The sequence below is a fragment of the Stigmatopora argus genome, chromosome 6, assembly GCF_051989625.1.
Source record: "Stigmatopora argus isolate UIUO_Sarg chromosome 6, RoL_Sarg_1.0, whole genome shotgun sequence".
Lineage (NCBI taxonomy): Eukaryota > Metazoa > Chordata > Actinopteri > Syngnathiformes > Syngnathidae > Stigmatopora > Stigmatopora argus.
The window spans coordinates 3,828,432-3,852,421 of record NC_135392.1 but is presented as its reverse complement, the minus strand read 5'-3'; the positions used below and the strand labels follow the sequence as shown (position 1 = coordinate 3,852,421).

The window sequence follows — 23,990 nt, the reverse complement described above, 5'->3', positions numbered from 1 at the left end:
TCACAATGGGAAAAACGGAGATCTAATCGGTTAAATAGTTTTAGAATCAAAATTTGCAAACCAGCCTTTTCTATTGGTAGAGGAAAAAGTTGACCTACTTTATCGACTTTATATCCCGTTCCACACAGCCCCGTATAAAATAGGTCGCCAGCATCTTTTCCTTTAATAAAAGGGTTTATATCAACATTTTTACGTTCCAACAATTGCCACTTGCTTGTGCTTTGCTGTCATTCCGCCAAACGTAGCAGATTAGCTTGCGACACATTTGTAAACCTTGGCCGTTTGTCATCCGTTATGAATCAAGAGGCCACGGCCAGCACGCCATTGGGCTTGAGGGCACTTGAATGCAGCATCCTCTCCAAATTAGCGCAACGTGGCTCTCTGGAGGAAGCAGAACACATAAATTAGCATGTGTGTGCTACATTAGTGTGGCAAAAGAAATGGACTTTACCAAGACTGTTCCTTGAATGGATCCCAGATCAATTTATTGAAGTCTGACTTGAGAGTACTGCTTTTAAAGCTTAGTTTCTGGCTAGAAAAAAAATCCAAATCCATTAACCCCGCTTTGAGTTAACATTTGTCTTGTCCTTCCTTTGTGCCCCTTTTTATCGCTTATTTATTTTTAATCCCCGGTCCCAGCCAGCCCTCCAGGCTGTGACCTCGTGATGGTGATGCGGTGGAGCACCAATTTGGCATGCAGAATGTTTAAGTAGAGCGAGGATGTGTTTGGGCTTGGTTTGTTTTTAAGACAAGTTTATCTCATGGTTGATTTTGTTTGTGATCATGCTGTGTTTTTGCACTTTTATGATCTGTATGACCTCGCGTCTAGGATCTATGAACATGGATCTTTTCATGTGCTTTTCCGAATTAAGGGTGGGTGTCAGATGGGTCTCATCTCAGCTCCGTTTTTGGCAAACGAAGCAGGAAAGTTTGCTTCTGAATGTTTTCACACCAAACAGCAAATATGGCAAAACCATCAATGATATTTTATTGATATTTTCTTCAAAATAGGTAAAAATGATTATATTCTATATATATTTTAATCTTTTTTTAAAAGCAAAAGCTGAAAAAATATATATTTGGATTTTGCTATTTTTTTATTTAAATGCTTAAAAAACAATATTTTCTGATTTATTGTAACATTTTATTTTTAAATAGTTAAAATTATCTTTTTAAAAAATTATTTACATTTAAAAAAAAAATTAAATATAGGTAAAAGTCATTAACTCTTATTTCCTAAATAGGTAAAAACGGTAAATATATTCTATATATTATATATTGTAAAAAAAATTAGACATTTTGCTGGGATTTTGTTCTTTTTTTATTTAAACTTAATAAAAACAATTTTCAGATTTATCATAACATTTTATTTTAAATAGTTAATATTATCTTTAAAAAATGTTATTTACATTTTCTCCCAAAATTAAATATGGGAAAAATATTTATACTTATTTTTCTTTAAAAAAGAGAAAAAACTGTAAATATTCTTTTAATTAGATTTTTTTTTAAATAGAGGGGATTCTGTGATTTCTATTTACTGGAATTTTTCACGAAGGAATACAACAATTTGATTTGAATTTTCTTTAAGCCAGTCAATGCCTCGGATTTACTTTTTCGGACCACACAAAATGATGCAGTGTGCCACATCAGGGCCCTAGGGCCTTGAGTTTGACAACTCTCAAAACAAACTGCTACATATTTGGAACCATATACTTCTACTTTTATGTAAATAACTTCCATAAAATCCTCCCTTTTTGAGTCACTGTACGCAAGGCAAGCTTGAATGAGTTAGGAGATGAGCAACTTTCTCGCAGACACCCTCCATAAGCTTTTGTTTTGTTTATTTTTTTTCCCAAAAATGCCCTGAGGAATGAATGAGTGAGTGAGTGGGGAGTAGACAGGAAGCCTTTTCTCTCATTTCACCTGTAAGAACCTCCTCCATTTTCCTGTTATGCTAATTCCCTTTGCCGTGTGTGTTGTTTTTCCTCTCCCCGAAGGCCCTTTTACAATCCAAATTACGTGATTCCACAGCTCAGTGACTACAAAAAGAAAAGAAAAAAACTCGCTCACAATCCTAAATGGAACAATTCGGCCCACGTTTACCATTTCTTGAAATACACCACAAACCGTTTCCCCCGGAGTCCTTGTCTAAAACCCTTGCCATGCTTCTTATTTTACGATACCCCTTAATGGACTTTATATTATTCATTATTAGCCAGATGTGGTCGTCAGCGGGGCTCCTTCTGGTGTGAATATTGTCCTCTGATGTCGCACCAGTGGCGATCCGTGCATTTCCTAGTGACGCCTTCAGCAAAAACTATTTTATGGCTATAAAACCTCTACTTCAGCTACAGCTGCGACACATAAACAATAATCAATAATAACCTCATACAATTGAAATATTATTTAGGAATATAGCCATATTTTACTCACCAAAAATCCTTTTTAACTCTACACAATATCCATCCTCCTTTCTTTCTTCCTTCTTTTCTATCGCCATCGAAGCTAATGCTGTCCCGTCCTGTCGTATTTCTGACATAGTCCGTCTTGAAAATGGCTTTAAATCAACACAACAATATATTTGCTTGTGCAGCACGCTCCAGATACAGTTTGGTAGCTCTGGCTAATCACTAGCCAATCATAGTTGGTGAAAGCGATGACGTATCTCTACGCCTGCGAGAAGGCATTGTGGTGTTGCCAACTCGAAATCTGATTGGTTAAAGCAACAGTCTTATCGACGCTTGTTTAATGCAGCAGAGCCAGCAGAACTGATTGTGAAGGCCTTGAGGAAGATTTCTGACCCCGGCAACAAATAATGTCTGAAATGTGATTGGTTAAATGCTTCAATATGAAAACACACATCTGGAAGCAGTGCAACCAGGGGGGAAAGCAATGAAAGGAAGCTAACAGACAATTTGGAATTATTTAATAAGTATTCATGGCCAAAATATAATATATGATTCAGATATTTCTTAAGCCTGCAGAGAAGGCTTTGAAGGCTGTGATTGCACACCACTGTGTCACACGATGGCTCACCAATCACGACGCTATCGCTGGGACGTTTGGCTCGCTGACCGATTCAATTCCGCGTGGAGAAACGTGCACTTTTTGCATTATAGATTGGCCACATTAATCACCGTTGCCGCACTAATTGAATTAACACTGGAGGACAAATGGTCTTGAAAGAAGGAAAGAAGTACAGAAATAGTTGCTCACAAGGCATATTTACAAGAATTGATAGATTAGGTCGATATTTGCTGGTCAGACAAATACTCCCGGTAGCTTAATGTTTGGACACGTAGTGAAATTTCTCGAATACGGGATGAAGAAAGTCATCTAATTCTTTACTTCGTTTGTGCACCCTCTTCTGCTGTCATACATTTTCCAATCTTAACCTCACTTTCTTGCGTGGAAGTTCATATGAACAATTTTTGCTTTGCCTTCTCGCTACATCTAATTTACTGGCTTGATGAATAATGCAGCTTCTTACGCTCTAATGGACCCATTTCTTGTCTTTTTGTATTAATAACGGATTAAAAAAAAACTCAATTTGTGGAAACAAGACAAATTAACTGTTTTTTTTTTCATTTTTAAAGCCTTGAAAACAAACTGTCACACGACATTAAAAAAAATGTCCTTGACCATTCCGCAATCAAGACTGCTAAAAAATACATAAACACGCTCCACCAAAATTGGTGCTTTTTGCAGCATGTTCATACTCTTAAAAGTTTTTTTGGGAATCAGACAATCATCGCAAGGAAAGGATTCTAAGAGAGATCAGCACCAGTGCATTTCTGCCTCTTTATCTCACACCATGCATTATTAGCACGACCGGGCGTTCAACCCCGAAGGCCGTTTTTCACTCAACTGTGTTTCATTGGACCTCTCACAGGAGTGAATTAGGGAAAAAACGGAATACTCGGGTAATACACTTTGACGCGCAGACGTAACGCTAATGATGTTGCCTGGTGTGGCTGCCAGCCTCACAAATTCATGCAAGTTTATGCAAGTGAATACTTAATATACATATGTATATGTATATGTATGTGTGTATATGTGTGTATATGTGTATATGTGTGTTTGTATGTGTGTGTGTATGTGTGTGTGTGTATATATATGTATTTATGTATGTATATATATATATATATATATATATATATATATATATATATATATATATATATATATACATACACGCGCACGCACACACGCGCGCGCACACACGCGCGCACGCGCATACGCACGCACGCACATACGCACGCACGGACGCACGTACGCACATACGCACGCACGTACGCACGCACACACGCACGCACATACGCACGCACGCACATACGCACGCACGCACATACGCACGCACGCACGTACGCACGCACGCACGCACGCACGCACATACGCACGCACGTACGTACGCACCACATACGCACGCACGTACACACGCACATACGCACGCACGTACGCACGCACGTACGCACGCACGTACGCACGCACGTACGCACGCACGCACGTACGCACGCACGCACGTACGCACGCACGTACGCACGCACGTACGCACGTACGCACGCACGCACGTACGCACGCACGTACGCACGCACGCACGTACGTACGCACGCACGCACGCACGTACGTACGCACGCACGTACGCACGCACGCACGCACGCACGCACGTACGCAGGTACGCACGCACGCACGTACGCACGCACGTACGTACGCACGCACGCACGCACGCACATACGCACGCACGCACATACGCACGCACGCACATACGCACGCACGTACGCACGCACGTACGCACGCACGCACATACACGCGCGCACATACATACACGCGCGCACACACACGCGCTCGCACACACGCACTCGCACATACACGTGTGCGCACATACACACGCGCGCACATACACACGCGCGCACACACACACGCGCGCACACACACACACACGCGCGCACATACATATGCACATACATATGTATATATGTATGTGTATATATATATCTATATATATATATATATACATGTATATGTATATGTATATATATATATATGTGTGTATATATATATATATATATATATATATATATATATATATATATATATATATATATATATATATATATATATATATATATATATATATATATATATATATATACATGTATATGTATGTGTTTCTATTCATATTCAATCCCGGGTTTGGACCTTGCTGTATAGAGTTTTTGTGGGTTTTCTCCAGGTACTCCGTTTTCCACCCACATCCCAAAAACACGCATGCTAGGCTAGCTGGTTGAACACTCTAAATTGCCCATCCTTATGACTGCTTGTCCTTCGTCTCCTTGTGCCCTGCAATTAACTGGCCACCATTTCAGGGTGTCCCCCACCTAATGCCCACTGTCGGCTGGGATAGGCTCCGGCACCCACCGCGGATAAGCGGTACGCAAAATGAATGAATATATGAGAGCCAGTGGACCTTGTGAAGGAGAGCAGAGCACCGACACACACAGAAAGAGTCATTAGTGAAAAGAAAGCGGCAGCCGGTCAAGTTGAGGAAACGAGTCAGTGAGCTTGAACAGCAGTCTCCTTCGGCGTGTGTGGGCGGCGCCTTCTTCTTTTTATCTCCTCCCGCTCAGCCTTTCAAATATTTAGAAGAATGTGGAATAAGAAATGGCGTTGCATCAAAACATTGCCTTTGTCCGACGTCCATTCCAGGTCGCGTCCATTCGCACCTCCACTTAATTCTCACTGCAGGCCAGTTTAACCTTGTTTATGTTTTTAGTTTGGAGTTATTGGCCTTTTTTTTCTTGTTGACCTTTTGAGGCAGATAGAAAATAATTAGCGGAGATAACCCAAGGCGTGGTGGTGTACTCGTTAGCACGTCCACGTGGCTTATGACCTTCCTATGTGGAATTTGCATGTTTTCCCCGTGGCTGCGTGGCTTTTGTTCAGGCTCTCCGTCTTTCCATCCGTATCCCAAAACTACTTCATATTTTATATCACATGTGCGTACATAGTTTTTTCTCTTGTCTCATGTCAATTCTCCTTTCTTTGTGATTTTAAATCTCATCCTTCAGGATTCCTGTCAACCTTCATTTCTCACGTCGCTCATCTTATGCACGAATATGATATCATTTGCAATGTATTATGTTAAACCACTCATTTCTTCGCCTATTTTATCCGTGATTTTCTCCTTTCAGAACTGTTCTTGTCTCATAAATCATTGATGCCACACAACTTAAACAGAATAATAAGCAGTTCTGATATCGCCAATAGGGTAAAATTACAGCTTAGTAACTGTTTTAGCGGATTTGACTGGGCTTTTAATATCTTCAACATTAGGCTGATTTACCTGTAATGCATTCAATTACAGCAGAAACCAATATGGCAGAGAATAGCTAGTGTCCTGCTTCGGCGCCCTCTTATTAAACACATTTCTCCCTCTTGATGATTGCGCTTTTGCTGGTGTTCTCCTTTTGGCACAAGTATGCTCTTTAGTCATATTGATTATTCCTCTCGCATGGGATTTTAGGACTAAAGAAAATGACTTTTCGCCAGGATTATGCAGAGAATCAAACATGCTGGCTGTTTTTTTTTTTTTTTTTTTGCAAATGGCAGTTCTCATTAAATCCAGAAGCATACTTAGACATTTAATTTATTTCGCCGCATTTTTTTTTCGTGCCAGACACCACTTGTTGAAAATGTGGTTATAAATGATCTCATGTTTGGAGTCTCATTTAAAGTGTGGCATGATTAATTTCAGCGGAAGCGGGGCTAACTCTAGTTAGTGCTAAGTGCTATGTTAAAAATTGAATTACTAAATGTCTGAAGAGGAAAAACAACACCTAGTAGAAATGACCATGTGAAAAATGGCTGTTAAGTATGTAATTGGATTGGATTGGATAACTTTATTCATCCCGTATTCGGGAAATTTCATTGTGACAGTAGCAAAAAAATGCGTAGTTATAAGTTAGACAATACAGTCAAAGCCCGCAGAACAACAAAGCAAAAGCAAAAAGCACAAAGTACAAAGCAAATCAAAGTCAATGGGATCATTAAGAATCACCAAATCATTAAGACAGAAAAGCAGCAAAAACACAAAAAGAGCTACGAGTTTCGGTAGCAAAAACGGATAGACTCAAAAAGACGTAAAGTTGGACAAAAACTGGAACCACACACAGGAATAAGGCACATTTCTTTGATTGGTTTGGACAGGATATGGACAGCGTAAAAATATGAAACACGAAAAATGACACTGCTTTTAAATTGCAGCCATTGTTTGAGGTCAGTTATTCTTATGCAAATAACCGGTGCATTTGATAATGACTAAAATGTAATTATTTTTTTCTCTAAAATTTTAGTGCAGCCCCAATGCATTTTAATTGACTTGCGAGTTTAGCTAATATTGCCCCCAAATTAACACTTGGTCGTCTGAACGCAAAGGGAAATGAGCCATAATCAAGTGGAAGTGGTACCGAATGTCCCTAAAAATAAAAGGAATTTTAAATTTTACCCAAATCCAATGGAAGTGACCCGGAATTGCCCCAAAACAACAGGCAATGGTCTAAAATGTAGAACAAATATATCCATCCGCCAACAGATGTCCAATCCTATTTGACTGGCAGAGCTGGCAGCCATCATTCACTGCCAATCAAAATTATTTCCACGTCGAGCCGACCAATTAATATTCAGGCGGCACACCTGTCAACTTATACGTTTTTCCCCGTATTTTGTACGTTTTTTTAATCATGTCAAATATGCCAAGTATACTCTTTAGTAGTATTGATTATTCCTCTCACATGGGATTTTAGGACTAAAGAAAATGGCTTTTCGCCAGGATTATGCAGGAAATCAAACAAGCCGGCTGTTTTTTTGCAAATGGAAGTTTTATACGTTTTTTGATCATGTCAAATTGTGTACGCCGTATAACAACTTTTGTACAGGAAAAATATGTTTGACAAAAAGTATGTTTTTTTTGTAAAACCGATCTCATCGGCTTTAATCCGAATTGTCTCGGTCAGATAGCAGATGAAAACGTTATCGTCGATTGCTAATGTTGTCATGCTTTAAGCATTCCCCTTTCACACTATGTAAATATAGCGCGTCAGCAAGCAATGTACCCAGACAGTCAAGCTGTCAGTGTCATACAGCGACATCTACAGAATCTTGAATTTAGTGCATACACAAGACGCACCGACTGATTGGGCGCACTGTTCCCTTTGGGGAAATTTTTTGACTTTTAACTGCGCCCGATTTTAGTAAATATGTGCCATGTTACATTTGTAAAGTTTTTTCTTATTAATAAGGGGAATTGCAATCATTAATAAGAGGACAAATTGGCTGAGGTTAACAGGTATGGGCCTCATTTTTATACTTGGACTCGTGTCTCTATTTGTTTTCCTCTCATTTCCATATACATTTTCCATTCCACATCTTGCGATAGACAGCAGCAGATTGCTTGCTTGACACAAATGACTGTTTCTCTGTAAATGCCAAATGTCTATTTTCTTCAAGAGAACACTCCGTTATTTTTTTAAAGACTTTATTCAGTGTTCTTGCGTTCTTGATGGCATCATGCAATTGAAACGGAGCAATTGGATCTTATTAAAGCGAGGCTTTTTGAGACGGAAGATCTCCCGAGATGCTCCAAGTAATGTTGGCGTCAGGAAAAGCCATCTCACCCTGTCATAAGCATCAAATCCCTTTATGCAACGCGGCAGCTGTAAAGTGGGAGGTCATTGTATTATTCTGCTACGTCTAACTCATTCAGCCCTGTGGAACAAATTACAACCCCCACCGTGAATGCTTTTGTGTCAGCAGTTCTTCAGGAAATGAGTTCATAATCCAATGAAGTTCTGCCTTTCCTCGAGATAAATATGCTACGTTTCGCTGTATGAATTAAACAGGGTGTTAACATCGGAAGAGGGAGAATGTGTAGTATTGTTGAGGGAAACCCGGAAGGCAGGAGGAGTCGCGGCGAGCGGCTCAGCGGGGAACGGTGGCCAATATTGAAAAGACGGTAAACAGAGCCTCGCCGGTCGAAGGGAGGCGAGAAAACGAGACCGCTGGTGAGATGATGTAACAAATGGTGTTGAGAGCATCCCCTGCTGAACGCTTGCCAAAGTCAATAGAACGTTGGGAAACCTTTTGCTCTTGGTACATAGTAGAAGGAGGATATTTGATACTGTCATTTTGTCATCAGGGAGATGAGAATGTCATTGTTTTAGTGCCTAGTTTGAACTCGTTTGGCTATAACGTGGGGGGAATCGATGGAAAAGTAGTACGTATAACCACAATGATAAGGTAATGGGTGTTAAATTGCAGCTTCAGATCTGGTTTAAAACATTATTTTGTAATGAACTAATTTTCTTTTTAAACTGAAATGAATTTAAAAATAAGATATTAACTATATTTTTTATTTTCTTAAAAAAATCTTCAGTTTTTTTATTTAAAAAATTCAAATAACACTTTTTTTTAAATAAAAGGACATAGTATATATATATATATGTATATATATGTATGTATATATGTATATATATATGTATGTATATATGTATGTATATATGTATATATATGTATTTGTATATATATATATATGTATATATATGTATATATGTATATGTATATATGTATGTGTATATATATATATATATATATATGTATATGTATATATATATATATATGTATATATATATATATATATATATATATATATATATGTATATATATATATATATATATGTGTATATATATATATGTGTGTATATATATATATGTATATATATATATATGTTTATATATATGTGTGTATATATATATGTATATGTGTATATGTATATATATATATATATATATATGTATAGATTAATGTTGTCTACTTGAATTGAATTATATGTGTATATATATATGTATGTATATATGTATATATATATGTATGTATATATATGTATATATGTATATATATATATATATGTATATATATGTATATATATGTATATATATGTATATATATGTATATATATGTATATGTATATATGTATGTGTATATATATATATGTATATATATGTGTATATATATATATATGTGTATATATATATGTGTATATATATGTGTGTATATATATATATATATATATATGTGTATATATATGTGTATATATATATATGTATATGTGTATATATATATATATGTGTATATATACATATATGTATATGTGTATATGTATATATATATGTATAGATTAATGTTGTCTACTTGAATTGTGCTGTTGACTGCCAAAGAGATTAATTTGATTTTTTGGAACCGATGAATATATTCCGTTTTAAAGACATATGTTTCATGTTGTTATAACTGACTGACAGGCTCGTTTTAGTCGCTATCTGCAGTCCATCTAGTTATTTTTGGGCCTCGTGCATTGCTCCTTGCGACGTCATGTCCTCTTCGCTTGACTTGGCTCGGCAAAATATTGAATGCTGCTTCTGCTTTCTTGCTCTGTGTGGACTCACAATTGGCAGCGGTAAAGGCAAACAAGACACACAAGCACACTGCGAACGAAGCATGTGTGTTTCATCCACTGTAATGCATGTCAACAGCAAATGAGGTGGCGCTGTTTACAATTTACGAGGGCAGCTTTTAGAGAACCCAAATGGATGGATGTTTTAAGAATGATGGCTGATAATGGAGCAATATTTGTTTCTCTTGGAAATGCAACGATCACGTGTTTGCTTTTTGCAGGGGAGGTGTTACGTGTTCGACCAGGTTTTTCCCACCAACGCCACGCAAGAGCAGGTTTACGGTACCTGCGCCAAGCACATTGTCAAAGGTGAGCCCTTAAAATTGAAAGAATCAGAGCGTCGTGGAGAAAATGCTGTTGCTAGATGGTTAAAAAAATCCCACTTGGTGTACAATTAGAAGAATGTGCTGACAGGTGAAGCTTGCTAGGATATTAGCTCACTGGTCAGCACACTCGACTGCCGCAGTAGAGTTGGGAATTCAAATTAGAGGTTGACCGATATGGGATTTTCAAAAGCCGAAATGAACTATCTTTTTTAAAGCTCATTTCATTTTTAAATTCCAAAGTTTTCCCACTTTCACGTGCCGGATCTCCTTCTCTCAGATGTACTCGGCGGATACAATGGGACCATCTTTGCCTACGGCCAGACCGCCTCAGGAAAGACTCACACTATGGAGGTACAGTAGAGCTTGCTTCATCAATCATTCAAAAGTTAGTATATGCTCGGGGCAACATATTTTCACATCCTTTAGTTTCGAGCCGAGTGCAAAGCCGCTTCCATCACTTTTTTTTTTCCTCAACATTCTGCCCGGGAACCACTTTTAAATCAGTCCCTTTTGTAAGCATCTCAAAAGCCCCCCCCATCACGTCTTATCTCTTACAGGGAAACCTTCACGACCCCCAAGGAATGGGTATCATCCCCCGGATGGCGGAAGACATTTTCGAACACATATTCGCCATGGACGAAAACCTGGAGTTCCACATCAAGGTCTGTTCCGTCTTGATGAATGTTCAGGACACGACGTACTCGGCCAAGTGATGTCATAATCCAGTCGGCCGAGCGTCAATAAATCAGCACGTTCCCTGAGCGGTAATCCCCCCGGTATTTGTTGCGCCGGGGGGGGCGAGGCTGTACCAGAACTGACGTCAATGTGTTTCTATCGCTTGAAAATTGTTTTTTTTTTTCTGTGCCTCATACGTGCAGGTATCCTACTTTGAGATCTACATGGATAAGATTCGAGACTTGCTGGATGGTGAGTGTTGATTTCATTAAAAATTCATGGATTCATTGACTCGCAATGACTGCAACTAGCACATGGGCGCACATATTGTTGAATAATGGAAGTAAATGTGTCCAAACAACAGCTGCCTGAATTCAACTCTCAAGGACTCTTAATGAGCACTAAGAATTATCCAAAACAAACGGGAAGTGTTCCAAAATCAACAGAAAGTGACTTACAATCATTCTAAAATCAACAGAAAGTGACTCACAATCATTCCAAAATCAGCAGAAAGTGACCCTCAATCATTCCGATATCAACAGAAAGTGACTCTCAATCATTCCAAAATCAACAGAAAGTGACTCACAATCATTCCAAAATCAACGAAAAGTGACTCGCAATCATTCCAAAATCAACGAAAAGTGACTCGCAATTTTTCCAAAATCAACGAAAAGTGACTCGCAATTATTCCAAAATCAACGAAAAGTGACTCGCAATCATTCCAAAATCAACGAAAAGTGACTCGCAATCATTCCAAAATCAGCGAAAAGTGACTCGCAATCATTCCAAAATCAACGAAAAGTGACTCTCAATCATTCCAAAATCAACGAAAAGTGACTCGCAATCATTCCAAAATCAACGAAAAGTGACTCGCAATCATTCCAAAATCAACGAAAAGTGACTCATTCATTCTAAAATCCACAGAAAGTGACTCCCAATCATTCCAAAATCAGTGAAAAGTGACTCAATCATTCTAAAATCCACAGAAAGCGACTACCAATCATTCTAAAATCCACAGAAAACGACTCCCAATCATTCCAAAATCAACAGAAAGTGATTCCCAATCATTCCAAAATCCCCGAAAGTGACTCAAAATCCTTCCAAAATCAACAGAAAGTACTCCAAAATCAGCAGATTATTGACCACCTGCATTCCCACACAATTTCTGCCTTTCCTATGTATTATTAATAAATCAGTACACGTCGCCATGTATTATTTATCCTTTGCGAAAGAAAAATATTTTTCTGCTATTTTAACACACTGACTGCCACTAATGGCTGCAAAAGTCCCACCAGCTCACCCAATAACGCAATCAGACCAAAGATCTAAAAAAAATAAAAATGAGATGCCTGACTAGAACTTCGGGGAAACTCTTCACTTTATTTACAACCGGACAGGCTACGGTTGGCGACAGAAAGTCACAAGTGTCTGCGGCGGGGGGAAGACGAGAAGCAATAAAAAACAGGCGTCTCAACAGAAGTAGCATCCCAATGATGGATTTACAATCATCACACAAACACGGGCTGTTATGAGCCGCGCCGTTGTGCTGCAAAATGTAATTACAAATGAGGAATGCCAGCCATTTTCGTGTGGAAATGAGTACAGTGACTCCACTTAACCTTTTGTCATATGCCCCCCAACCCCCCACAAAAAGACGTTCATAAGCAGAGCCACACTGCCATTAACCAAACTACACTCTGACTCCATTTCACTAAATTGCGGACATTTCCAACACTATAATAACACAATAATACGCGAGTATGGCGCTCAAATAGGTCTACCTCGAATTTTAGCTGCTCTTTGTTCGTCCTCGTACAATTCAAGACAATGACTGTGCAATTTGGTGCCTTGCAGTGACCAAAACCAATCTTTCCGTGCACGAAGACAAACACCGAGTCCCTTACGTGAAGGTGAGTCATCCACTACTCACAAAGACTTCCTGAAGGCAACGTTGTGGAAGTCACTCACGCTGTAGATAGGTCAGAAGATGGTATTCATCCATTTTTAACCACAACGAGTCTTCTCAGGGGGGGCGGGGGACTGGAGCGTATGCCCGCGGACTCTGCACGGAAGGCACGCTAGAATGGTCGCCAGTCGGTTTTGGGAAACTCACAAAGACAGACGACTATTGGCACTCGCAAGCACCCCGCCGCCGAGTGGGAATCGATCCAACGAAAACACCATCGGCGACTACGAGTATTTCTGAAAACACAAATCAAGGCCACAAGACCCTCAAAGGAATAATAACTAAAAATATAAAAAAGTTCGTAAGTTCAAAAAGTGGGATAAGAGTTGTCATCTTAAGTAAAAAGAACATGTTTTTTTTATGAGTGAGGATCGCCTTGGTTGTGGTGGCTAGAAGCAAAAAAGCCAAGGCGTTCTGATGAATATACGAGGCTTTTTGGCAAGTCATTAGAATTTAATCAAATAGGGCATGTTTTCGCATATTGACGACCAGAAAAGGGGCATGAAGAATCTCAATTGAACTGCAAATGAAGCTGTTTTGAAGTGAAAATGTTGGAATTAAAGTCATGCCACCCAAAAACAGAGAGCGCTTTACCCACATGGAAGAAACACAACTGAAGATGCTTTGAAGATGACTAAATTAGCCGCCTTTAGTTGCCAAACCTCAAACCAATAGTGTGATTTTCACTTATTTAATGCAACAATTTCAGACTATACTTGAAGGCAAGAAAACGGAAATACTCTCTAAAGCCAATAGCCTATTATTTTTAAATGCGAAATGCATAAAAAACTTTTTGAAGGTAATTCATTGAGAATTGGATTGGATTAGATAACTTTATTCATCCCGTATTCGGGAAATTTCATTGTCACAGTAGCAAGAGGGTGAGAATACAGACACAGCAAAATACATTTTAGGCATAAATAAATAGGTAATAAATGAGTTAATAAATAAATATATAAATAAATAAATAGATACATGAATACATATATAAATAAATATAAAAATAAATAAATAGATACATAAATAAATATATAAATAAATAAGAAAATAAATAAATAAACACATAAATAAATATAAAAATAAATAAATAGATTAATATGTAAATAAATAATTACACAAATAAATAAATACACAAATAAATAAATACATAAATAAATGAATGCATAAATAAATAAATGTATACATATATAAATAAATATATAAAAACATTTACATGCATGTGGCAGGAATTTATATATGTATATATACATATACATAAATATACAGACATGCATATATATAAATATACATATACTGACTTATGTGGGCCAGTTTTGTACAAGTATGTGAAAATGGGAGTTTAATCAAATCTACATGCGCTAATTTAAAAATGTGACTGACTTCCACGTCTCAGCCGTCAGAAAGTCCTCTTTGCATGTTTTTCAAATTCTCGCCTTGCATGTCCGATTTCCCTGCGTGTTTACGAATACTTTGCACACGTAGGGCTGCACCGAGCGCTTTGTCACCAGTCCAGAAGAGGTGATGGACGTGATGGACGAAGGCAAGGTCAACCGCCACGTCGCCATCACCAGTGAGTTGGCCTTGTCCCGTTGCATACAGTCAGGCTCGTAGCTAAAAAAACGTGAAACCGCTGACCATTGGTGTCATTCCTCAGACATGAACGAGCACAGTTCGCGCAGTCATAGCATCTTCCTGATCAGCATCAAGCAGGAGAACGTGGAGACGGAACAAAAGCTCACTGGGAAGCTCTACTTGGTCGATCTGGCTGGGAGCGAGAAGGTAGGAGATTAGGGAGTTTGCTTTCTTACTTATTTGTTGGCACGGACTCAACACAAGAAGGATTTTGGCCAGAAACTCGGTAAATCCTTATTGTTTATTGTCTGCTCTTTGGAGACACCAAGTTTTAGCTCAATCGGCTCAAAATTCTATGCAGCAGATCAGTCAATTAATAGAATATGCTGCTACTTGAGACACACTTTTATTGCCCTTAGCACACGTGTCAAAGTGGCAGCCCGGGGGCCAAATCTGGCCCGCCACATCATTTTGTGCGGCCCGAGAAAGTAAATCATGAGTGCCGACTTTCTGTTTTAGGATCGAATTAAAATGAAAAGTATAGATGTGTATTAAATTTCCTGATTTTCCCCCTTTTAAATCAATAATTGTAATTTTTTTATCAATATTTTCTGTGTTTTAGTTCAAAAATCATTTTGTAAAATCTAAAAATATATTTAAAAAAAGCTAAAATAAACATTGTTTTAGATCTATAAAATGACGAGAATAGATGTATATTAAATTTCCTGATTTTCCCCCTTTTAAATCAATAATTGTAATTTTTTAATCATTTTTTTCTGTTTTTAGTTCAAAAATCATTTTGTAAAATCTAAAAATATATACAAAAAAGCTAAAATAAACATTGTTTTAGATCTATAAAAACTGATTATTCAGGGCCTTTAATCCAGTTCATTTAATCCATTTATTAAAAAAAAAATCTAAATATTATATCTACATATATATATATATACATGAAATGGAGTTGACGTTAAAGCTGCCCGCGAACCAACCCGAGTCTGACACCCTTGCCTTAGCACTTTATTTTATTTATTTGAAAATAGCTAGATGACTTTTTCCTGACCTAGCTTCGGTGTTTTTAGAACATTTCCATCGGTTCATCGGTCACATTGGAGATAAACAGCCCCAAGACGAAAGGTTGATTGTTGAGGTGGTGTCTTAAGGTCAAACTTACATTTTTTTGTAATTCTTCTACAACAGAAAGTGGATAAAAGGCAGAATAGTTCTATACTTTGGTTTTATGCGACCACACTTCTTTGCTGAGTCATTTAATGTTCCCTGTGACCTTGCATACACCGCCACGTTCCACTCCATTATCGTGCAGTATTATCAACGGAGATTACCTCCGTGTCTTTCCGGGCCAACCTTTCGCACGCCAATCTTTATTCTCCAAGACTCGCCAATCGACCACGAAGCTTCAAACCAAGGGGCAGTTGACGGCTATTTTTCTGTGAATTTCCCTTAAAAATAACGGTCAAATTGAACCGTTGTCAGTTTTCTTCCCGAGTCTTTTACGGATATTTTATAAGCTGTTGCAAGCTGAAATGTTTTGACAGCTTTTTTTTTTACGTTTGCCCGCGGCTTCGGTGTTAAGATTGATAGCATAATAAGTTCAAATCAGGAGGGTCGGTAAAAGGGGGGGCTTGCAATCCGATAATATGAGGGAGTCTGAATTTCATCTTGCATGTAGGGGGATCAAATCAATAGTTCGCTCAATAAAATGCTAAACATTTTATCCAATTCAAATTGCATATTTGACCTTAGTCAATAACGTATGATATTAATAACATATCTGTCATCCTCGACCATTTGCGCTCCTTATTAATGATTGCAATTCCCCTTAAGTGATTTAAAAAATCGTACAAATTCAACGCGGCACATAAGGCGCAGATAAAAGTCTAAAATTTTCTCCCAAGTGGACGGGGTGCCCAATCAGTCGGTGCACTAAATTAAACATTTTGTAGATGTCGCTGTATGACGTTGACAGCTTGACTGTCTGGGTACATTGCTTCCTGACGTGCTATACTTATAAAGTGAAAAGGGCGGAATTGAATGATGCTTAAAGCATGACAATATTAGCATTTGACGATGAAGTTTTGGACTGCTACCAGTGGCCGAGACGATCCGGATTAGAGCCGAAATGGGTCAAACGAGATCGGTTTTACTGAAAACGTACTTAAAATGTTTTTTTTTAAATTCCCGTACAAAAGTTTGAGTCCGCCACAATTTGAAAATTTGAACGTTTGTGTCATGAATGTTTTTGTCATTGGAAATGAATGAGGCCCTATTGTTGCTTTGCAAAGCATCCCATAAATACTGTACACCACTGGTGTCAAAGTGGCGGCCCGGGGGCCAAATCTGGCCCGCCGCATCATTTTGTGTGGCCCGGGAAAGTAAATCATGAGTGCCGACTTTCTGTTTTAGGATCAAATTAAAATAAAGAGTATAGATGTATATTAAATTTCCAGATTTTTTCCCCCATTTAAATCAATAATTGTAATTTTTAATCCATTTTTTCAGTTTTTAGTTCAAAAATCATTTTGTAAAATCTAAAAATATATTTAAAAAAAGCTAAAATAAACATTGTTTTGGATCTATAAAAAAACTGAATATTCAGGGTTTTTAATCCAGTTCTTTTAATCAATTTATCAAAAAAAATCTAAATATTATATCTAAAATGGTCCGGCCCACATGAAATCGAGTTGACGTTAACGGGGCCCGCGAACCAACCCGAGTCTGACACCCCTGGGGTACACAATTTGAAATGATCAAAAATGGTATAAAATACGGGGAAAAACGTACAAGTTGCCAGGTATGTAATAATATGTCACATAATAAAGTAAAGCTGGATAAACTGGGGATTACTGATTTTAAAAACAAACCTCGCTGGCTGACTTATGTTTCGGATAAACGTGAAAATATATATATTTTTTTCAGTGCAAGAGATTGTTTGCGTGGCATCAGAGTTCATTTTCCAGGTTGTACACAAGTAAACAACATTAACCTTGAAAAAAATGACACAAAACAACCATTTTCTTCTTAGCCCACACACGTGTACCATGGGCGGTCTTCTTTTTTTCACAGGGGGCTCGCTAATGCCTCTCTGTCTTGCAATATCATGTTCAGTCTTTTAGCCATCCAATCGGTGTCTCTGTTGGAGACAAAATGACTCCTTTCAAGGACAAATGGATTTTTTGGATAGCCTGCTTAGAAAGTATAGTCACAAGTAAAGGAATCCTAAATGAACTCCTTGATAAGAAATAAGCACTTTTATTTTGCCTTTGCAAATCAACGAGGAAAGGTTTCTTTTCGTCGGATGTAAATAGAGACAAAAATGACATTTAATAAATGGAATCACTGGGACATAATGAGATATTTGATTGCCAATTAGAGGTAAATCAATGGAAAGCATCTTGCAGAAAGGTCAAAAATCAAAATTATTCACAGACGACCTAAATGGATTTTCTACTTTGCGCATTAATGTGGCTTTAATGTGTACGCAGTATTTAACAAAGTACTGTCTTTTTTTTTCTTCAGGTCAGCAAGACTGGTGCCGAGGGAACCGTGCTGGACGAGGCCAAGAACATCAACAGGTCTTTGTCGGCCCTCGGAAATGTCATCTCCGCTTTGGCCGAAGGAACGGTATGGCACGTAGAAAAATAAATGTGCAGTAATCCCTCGAATATCACGGCTTCACTACATCAGGTTTTTTTTTCTGGGGGAAATCTTTTTTTGTTAATTACATTTTTTTCTGTAAGTTCATAAAAATGTGAAAATCCATGCTGAAACTCGCAAGTGGAAGCCACTCCCCTGTCCTCCACTCGCTACTAGAACTCAGCACTGAAGTAAAAAAAGAAATATATATATATATATATATATATATATATATATATATGTATATGTATATATATATATATATATATATAGCTTTATATATATATAGCTTTATATATATGTATGTATATATATATATATATAGAACAAATTAATTTGATAAAAATGTGAAAAACCACGCTGAAATTCACAAGCAGAAGCCGCTCAGCTGTCCTCCGCTTGCTACTAGAACTCAGCACTGAAGTAAAAAAATAATATAAATATATATTTTTTAAATTTCATAAAAATGTGAAAATCCACACTGAAATTCACAAGCGGAAGCCACTCCCCTGTCCTCCACTTGCTACTAGAAGTCAGCACTAAAGTACAAAAAAAAAATATATATATATATATATTGTTTTCAATTTCATACAAATGTGAAAATCCCCGCTGAAATTCACAAGCGGAAGCCACTCCGCTGTCCGCCGCTTGCTAATAGAACTCGGCACTAAAGTAAAAAATATATATATATGTATATTTTTTTCTATTTCAAAAAAATGTGAAAATCCACGCTGAAATTCACAAGCAGAAGCCACTCCCCTGTCCTCCGCTTGCTACTATGACTCCACACTGAAGTGGAAAAAATATATATATATATTTTTTAAATTAGGGTGACCCTACTTCGCGGTTTTTCATTTGTCGCGGCCATGTCTGTTCTGCATTAACCGCGATAATCGAGGGATTACTGTATACGTTTTTGTAATACCGTCAACCCAAAACGACCCCATCCCTCTCTCCAACTGCGTCAAATTCACTCCATTCATCCGCCTGCATTTTCTCAGAAATCCCACGTGCCGTACCGTGACAGCAAAATGACACGCATCTTACAAGACTCGCTTGGAGGCAACTGCCGCACCACCATGTTCATCTGCTGCTCCCCCTCCAGCTACAACGATGTGGAAACCAGATCCACGCTCATGTTCGGCCAAAGGTAAAAAAAAAACCAATTTTAAGAAAAAAACAATCCTTTTGACACGTGTGTGATTGCCTCCAGAGCTTTTGGTGTCACACATCATCAGAATATTGGCCAGGTTGTTTAAAAAGAGGGTCCCGTTCTCCCCCCCCTGCCTGACGCATGAGCAATTTGCCTGCGACGACAACGACAAAGCACAGCCTCACGTGCTATCCTTCGCAGTCAAAGTGAATCAGTAGTTATCCCGACGCTTGGCCCTGAGCATCAACAAACTTTGCAGCCTACTTTAGCACTGGTACAGAGCAAACCTGGGTCACTAGCGCATTCCCGTACAGCAGGGGTGTCAGACTCGGGTTGGTTCGAGGGCCGCTTTAACGTCAACTTGATTTCACGTGAGCCAGATCATTTTAGATATAATATTTTGATTTTTTTAAATAAATTGATTAAAATAACTGGATTAAAATCCCTGAATATTCAGTTTTTTTATAGGTCTAAAACAATGTTTATTTTGGCTTTTTAAAATATATTTTTAGATTTTACAAAATGATTTTTGAACTAAAAACAGAAAAATTGGATTAAAAAATTACAATTATTGATTTAAAAGGGGGGAAATCAGGAAATTTAATATACATCTATACTCTTCATTTTAATTTGATCCTAAAACACAAAGTCGGCACTCATGATTTACTTTCCCGGACCACACAAAATGATGCGGCGGGCCAGATTTGGCCCCCGGGCCGCCACTTTGACACATGTGGCGTACAATATTTATGGGATGCTTTGCAAAGCAACAATAGGGCCCCATTCATTTCCAATGACAAAAACATTCATGACATGAACTTTTAAATTTTCAAATTGTGGCTGACAAGTTTTGAGCCAATCCCAAACAACCTGAAATGCTCTGAAATAACAGGAAACGACCCAAAACTAACAGGAAGTGACCTGTAAATACCCCAAAATCCGAATCCTGAACTGGTATCTCCCCGGGATCATGTTCTTTTGGGTCTTACTTCTATATTTCGTATTCCAAATCGTCACATCATAAATCTGAGTCCCGATTCTTCCCTTGTGTCACCGATTTCAACTATGCAGAGGCACACATTACATGAATTAGTTTTATTGTACAATTTCAATTATTACACTTCTGCGTGAGACTTGATCATTTATCTTTCAATACTCTGACACAATTCATAATTTAATTATTTGTGAGCGTGACCGGACGTTTCGTCGAACGGGCAATTCGGCGCCGGATTCGCTCGCTCTCAAAATTATAATCATGAGAGAGAGAGAAAGAGAGAGAGAGAGAGAGTTTACTGTTGAAAGTGATCAACCAGGTAATCTCTCGTTCTCAAAATTATAATCATGAGAGAGAGAGAGTTTGTAATTGCATTGACAATGTCAGAGCATTAATATCTAAATATCTAATATCAAAATTATCAATAAGTTGCGTATTATTGGCATGTGTGTACATGTTATTCGTCGCCGGATTCGCTCGCTCTCATAATTATAATCATGAGTGAGAGAGAGTTTACTGTTGAAAGCGATCAACCAGGCAAATAATTGATAATTTTGGTCTTAGATATTTAGATATTAATGCTCTGACATTGTCAATGCAATTACAAACTCTCTCTCTCATGATTATAATTTTGAGAGCGAGAGAATCCGGCGACAAATTGTCCGTTCGACAAAATATCCGGCGACGAAATGTTTGTTTGACAAAATGTCTATGCGACGAACTGTCCGTCGACCAAGTGTCCGTCGACGAAACGTCTGGGTACCCTTTGTGAGTCCCGACTTCTGTTTTCAATTCAGTCTTACACCCTCTGCCGGATTCTCCCCTTGTGTCACCGATTTCAACTATGCAGAGGCACACGTTACATAAATTAGTTTTAACGTACAATTTCAATTGTTACACTTCTGCGTGAGACTTGATCATTTATTTTTCAACACTGACACAATTCATAATGTAATTCTTTGTGAGAGCTCCACATTAAGTCCATCATTCATTTGTTGTACATAGCAATCTGGTTAAAAAAATCTACTCAACTTTTCAACACATTTCAAGAAAGGCTGAGAAAAAACGGTTGATTTATTTAACATGACACAGTTTGCAGGTATTCCAACAACCTAACTAACATATTTGTGTAAGAATTACAAAGTCAACATTCCATAATAATTCCCTTTTACGAGTTCCCACTGCCAGCATCTCCTCTTTTCCCTTCTTACAAAGTGGTTGTTTATTAATGAGGAAACGTTGAGCCGGCTGTTAAACATCCCCGCAGTCAACTTTTTCTTTTCTTTTTTTCTTTCTCAGTCCGCCGCCTTCTTCCCAGCACGCATCGTCAAACACGGCCGGCAGAAAGCCAATTTGCATGCTAATTAACGCCACGCAAGCTCATTTTAATTGAACGGCTCGAGATGGAGTATCCTCTCTCTTCTTCTCTCATCTTCAGCTCTCGCCCTGTTCTTCTTTTTTTTCTCGACCAATTAGGGCAAAGACCATCCGGAATACGGTGACGGTGAACTTGGAGCTGACTGCCGAGCAGTGGAAGAGAAAATTTGAAAAGGAAAGGGAGAAGAACAGGTCGCTAAAGGAGACGCTGCATAAACTTGAGGCTGAGTTGAGCTGCTGGAGGAATGGTATGTAATATAATATACTCTCGAAAAGCACCACATTTCATATCTTACACAAACATTTGAAACCACAACATTAACCAATGAGCAGACATGTTAAATAGACAGCTGTCCAAACACCAGCTGCCTGAACAGAGAACTTTGAATTACCCATAATTAGCATTTCAACACTTGTCTGGTCCATTTCTCTTCATTGATAATTTATGAACCGTCAACGGCATACTTTTGCATTCTTTTTCCTCTGCAAGGACCAATAATATAGTGGTTAGCCTCACAGCTCTGGGGTGCTGGGTTCAAACCCAGTTCGGTCCACCCATGTCACATGTGTCAAAGTGGAGGCCCGTGGGCCAAATCTGGCCCGCCGCATCATTTAGTGTGGCCCGGGAAAGTAAATCACCAGTAGCCCGTTTTGACTTGAAGGATTGACAATCAGCATTCACTGCCGCATTGGTTTGTCGAAATGGATTGGACATATCAACAGCATCCAATGAGTTCATTAGCAGTGTCCGTCTTATACTGCCCCCGGTGGCCAAGGCATGCACACCAAAGTGAGCAGCACAATAAGCAGTGAAGGACAAACCCTGCTAACAGCCTTTCAATTCTATTTACGTAATTTATGTACTGTTTTATAATGCATCATATAATATTGTACAATTTCTCTTAGTTAAAACGCATTCCATTCGTTTTTTTTTTGTTATGCTGAAATATCTTTGTGGTACTTAAGTTGAAAAAATGTGATCTGACTATCACTCCTATCTCAAGGCAACCTTATAATTTGTAAGAATCTAACACACTTCCTGATTTTTAATTCTCTCTTTTACAACAAGTGCTCCAGTCCAAAAAGATGCTAGTAAAACTAATTTATTAGAGAAGCTCGGCTAAATAAAAAAAAACCGCGAGAAAACACCATCCCTCTAGCGTCATCAAGTGTTTTACTGAGGACTCTTCCAATTTTACGGCGTTCCGACATTTTACAATCGCAAGCGTCATTACATCTACTTAATAATATGTCTCTGTGCTTCACAGAGCCGGAAAGCTTAATCACCGCTATAGAAAAAAAGCCATATGTTACACGACCTCGATGTCGCGCTAACGCACCCACACACCCGTATGCGCTGTTACTTATGAACTGACTTGAAATCAATAGAAGTGTTGATGCCTTCAGTGGAAGTGAGGTTGTCTTAACATTAGAGTTCTTCAATCAAATCTGCGCTTTCTTCTTTCACTTGAACTGCTGCGGATATCCAATCGTCAATGGCTGATAATCAGCTGAAAATTCATGGTGCTGTACCGCTATCGATACACCCGAATGGTGCGTGAATTAATGCAGTTTATTGTTGGAACGTGGCCATGGAAAGCTGAGGTTATAACAGTAAAATGTTGGAAAACATCCACCCATTGATTTTCTAAAGTGCTTGTCAATGGTGGGTAGAGTCGTAAAAAATGCATTGATGAAGTAGCCGACATTTTGGCTTTAGCAGTTTTGAAAAGTAAGCGTTTATCTTTTGAAATATACAGTTGTACCTCGA

General features: G+C 38.3%; 1 protein-coding gene across 1 annotated transcript in view; it reads left to right on the top strand.

Annotated features, from left to right (window-relative positions):
- Nucleotides 1-23,990, top strand: part of kif5ab (kinesin family member 5A, b) — a 60,409-nt gene that overhangs the window by 11,181 nt on the left and 25,238 nt on the right. Inside the window, exons 2-11 of the mRNA XM_077601959.1 lie at nucleotides 10,727-10,814; nucleotides 11,109-11,182; nucleotides 11,389-11,493; nucleotides 11,710-11,758; nucleotides 13,361-13,416; nucleotides 14,955-15,042; nucleotides 15,127-15,251; nucleotides 18,579-18,683; nucleotides 19,697-19,845; nucleotides 22,319-22,467. Of these exons, the coding sequence (XP_077458085.1) occupies nucleotides 10,727-10,814; nucleotides 11,109-11,182; nucleotides 11,389-11,493; nucleotides 11,710-11,758; nucleotides 13,361-13,416; nucleotides 14,955-15,042; nucleotides 15,127-15,251; nucleotides 18,579-18,683; nucleotides 19,697-19,845; nucleotides 22,319-22,467 (988 nt within the window). The remainder of the gene's footprint in view (nucleotides 1-10,726; nucleotides 10,815-11,108; nucleotides 11,183-11,388; nucleotides 11,494-11,709; nucleotides 11,759-13,360; nucleotides 13,417-14,954; nucleotides 15,043-15,126; nucleotides 15,252-18,578; nucleotides 18,684-19,696; nucleotides 19,846-22,318; nucleotides 22,468-23,990) is intronic.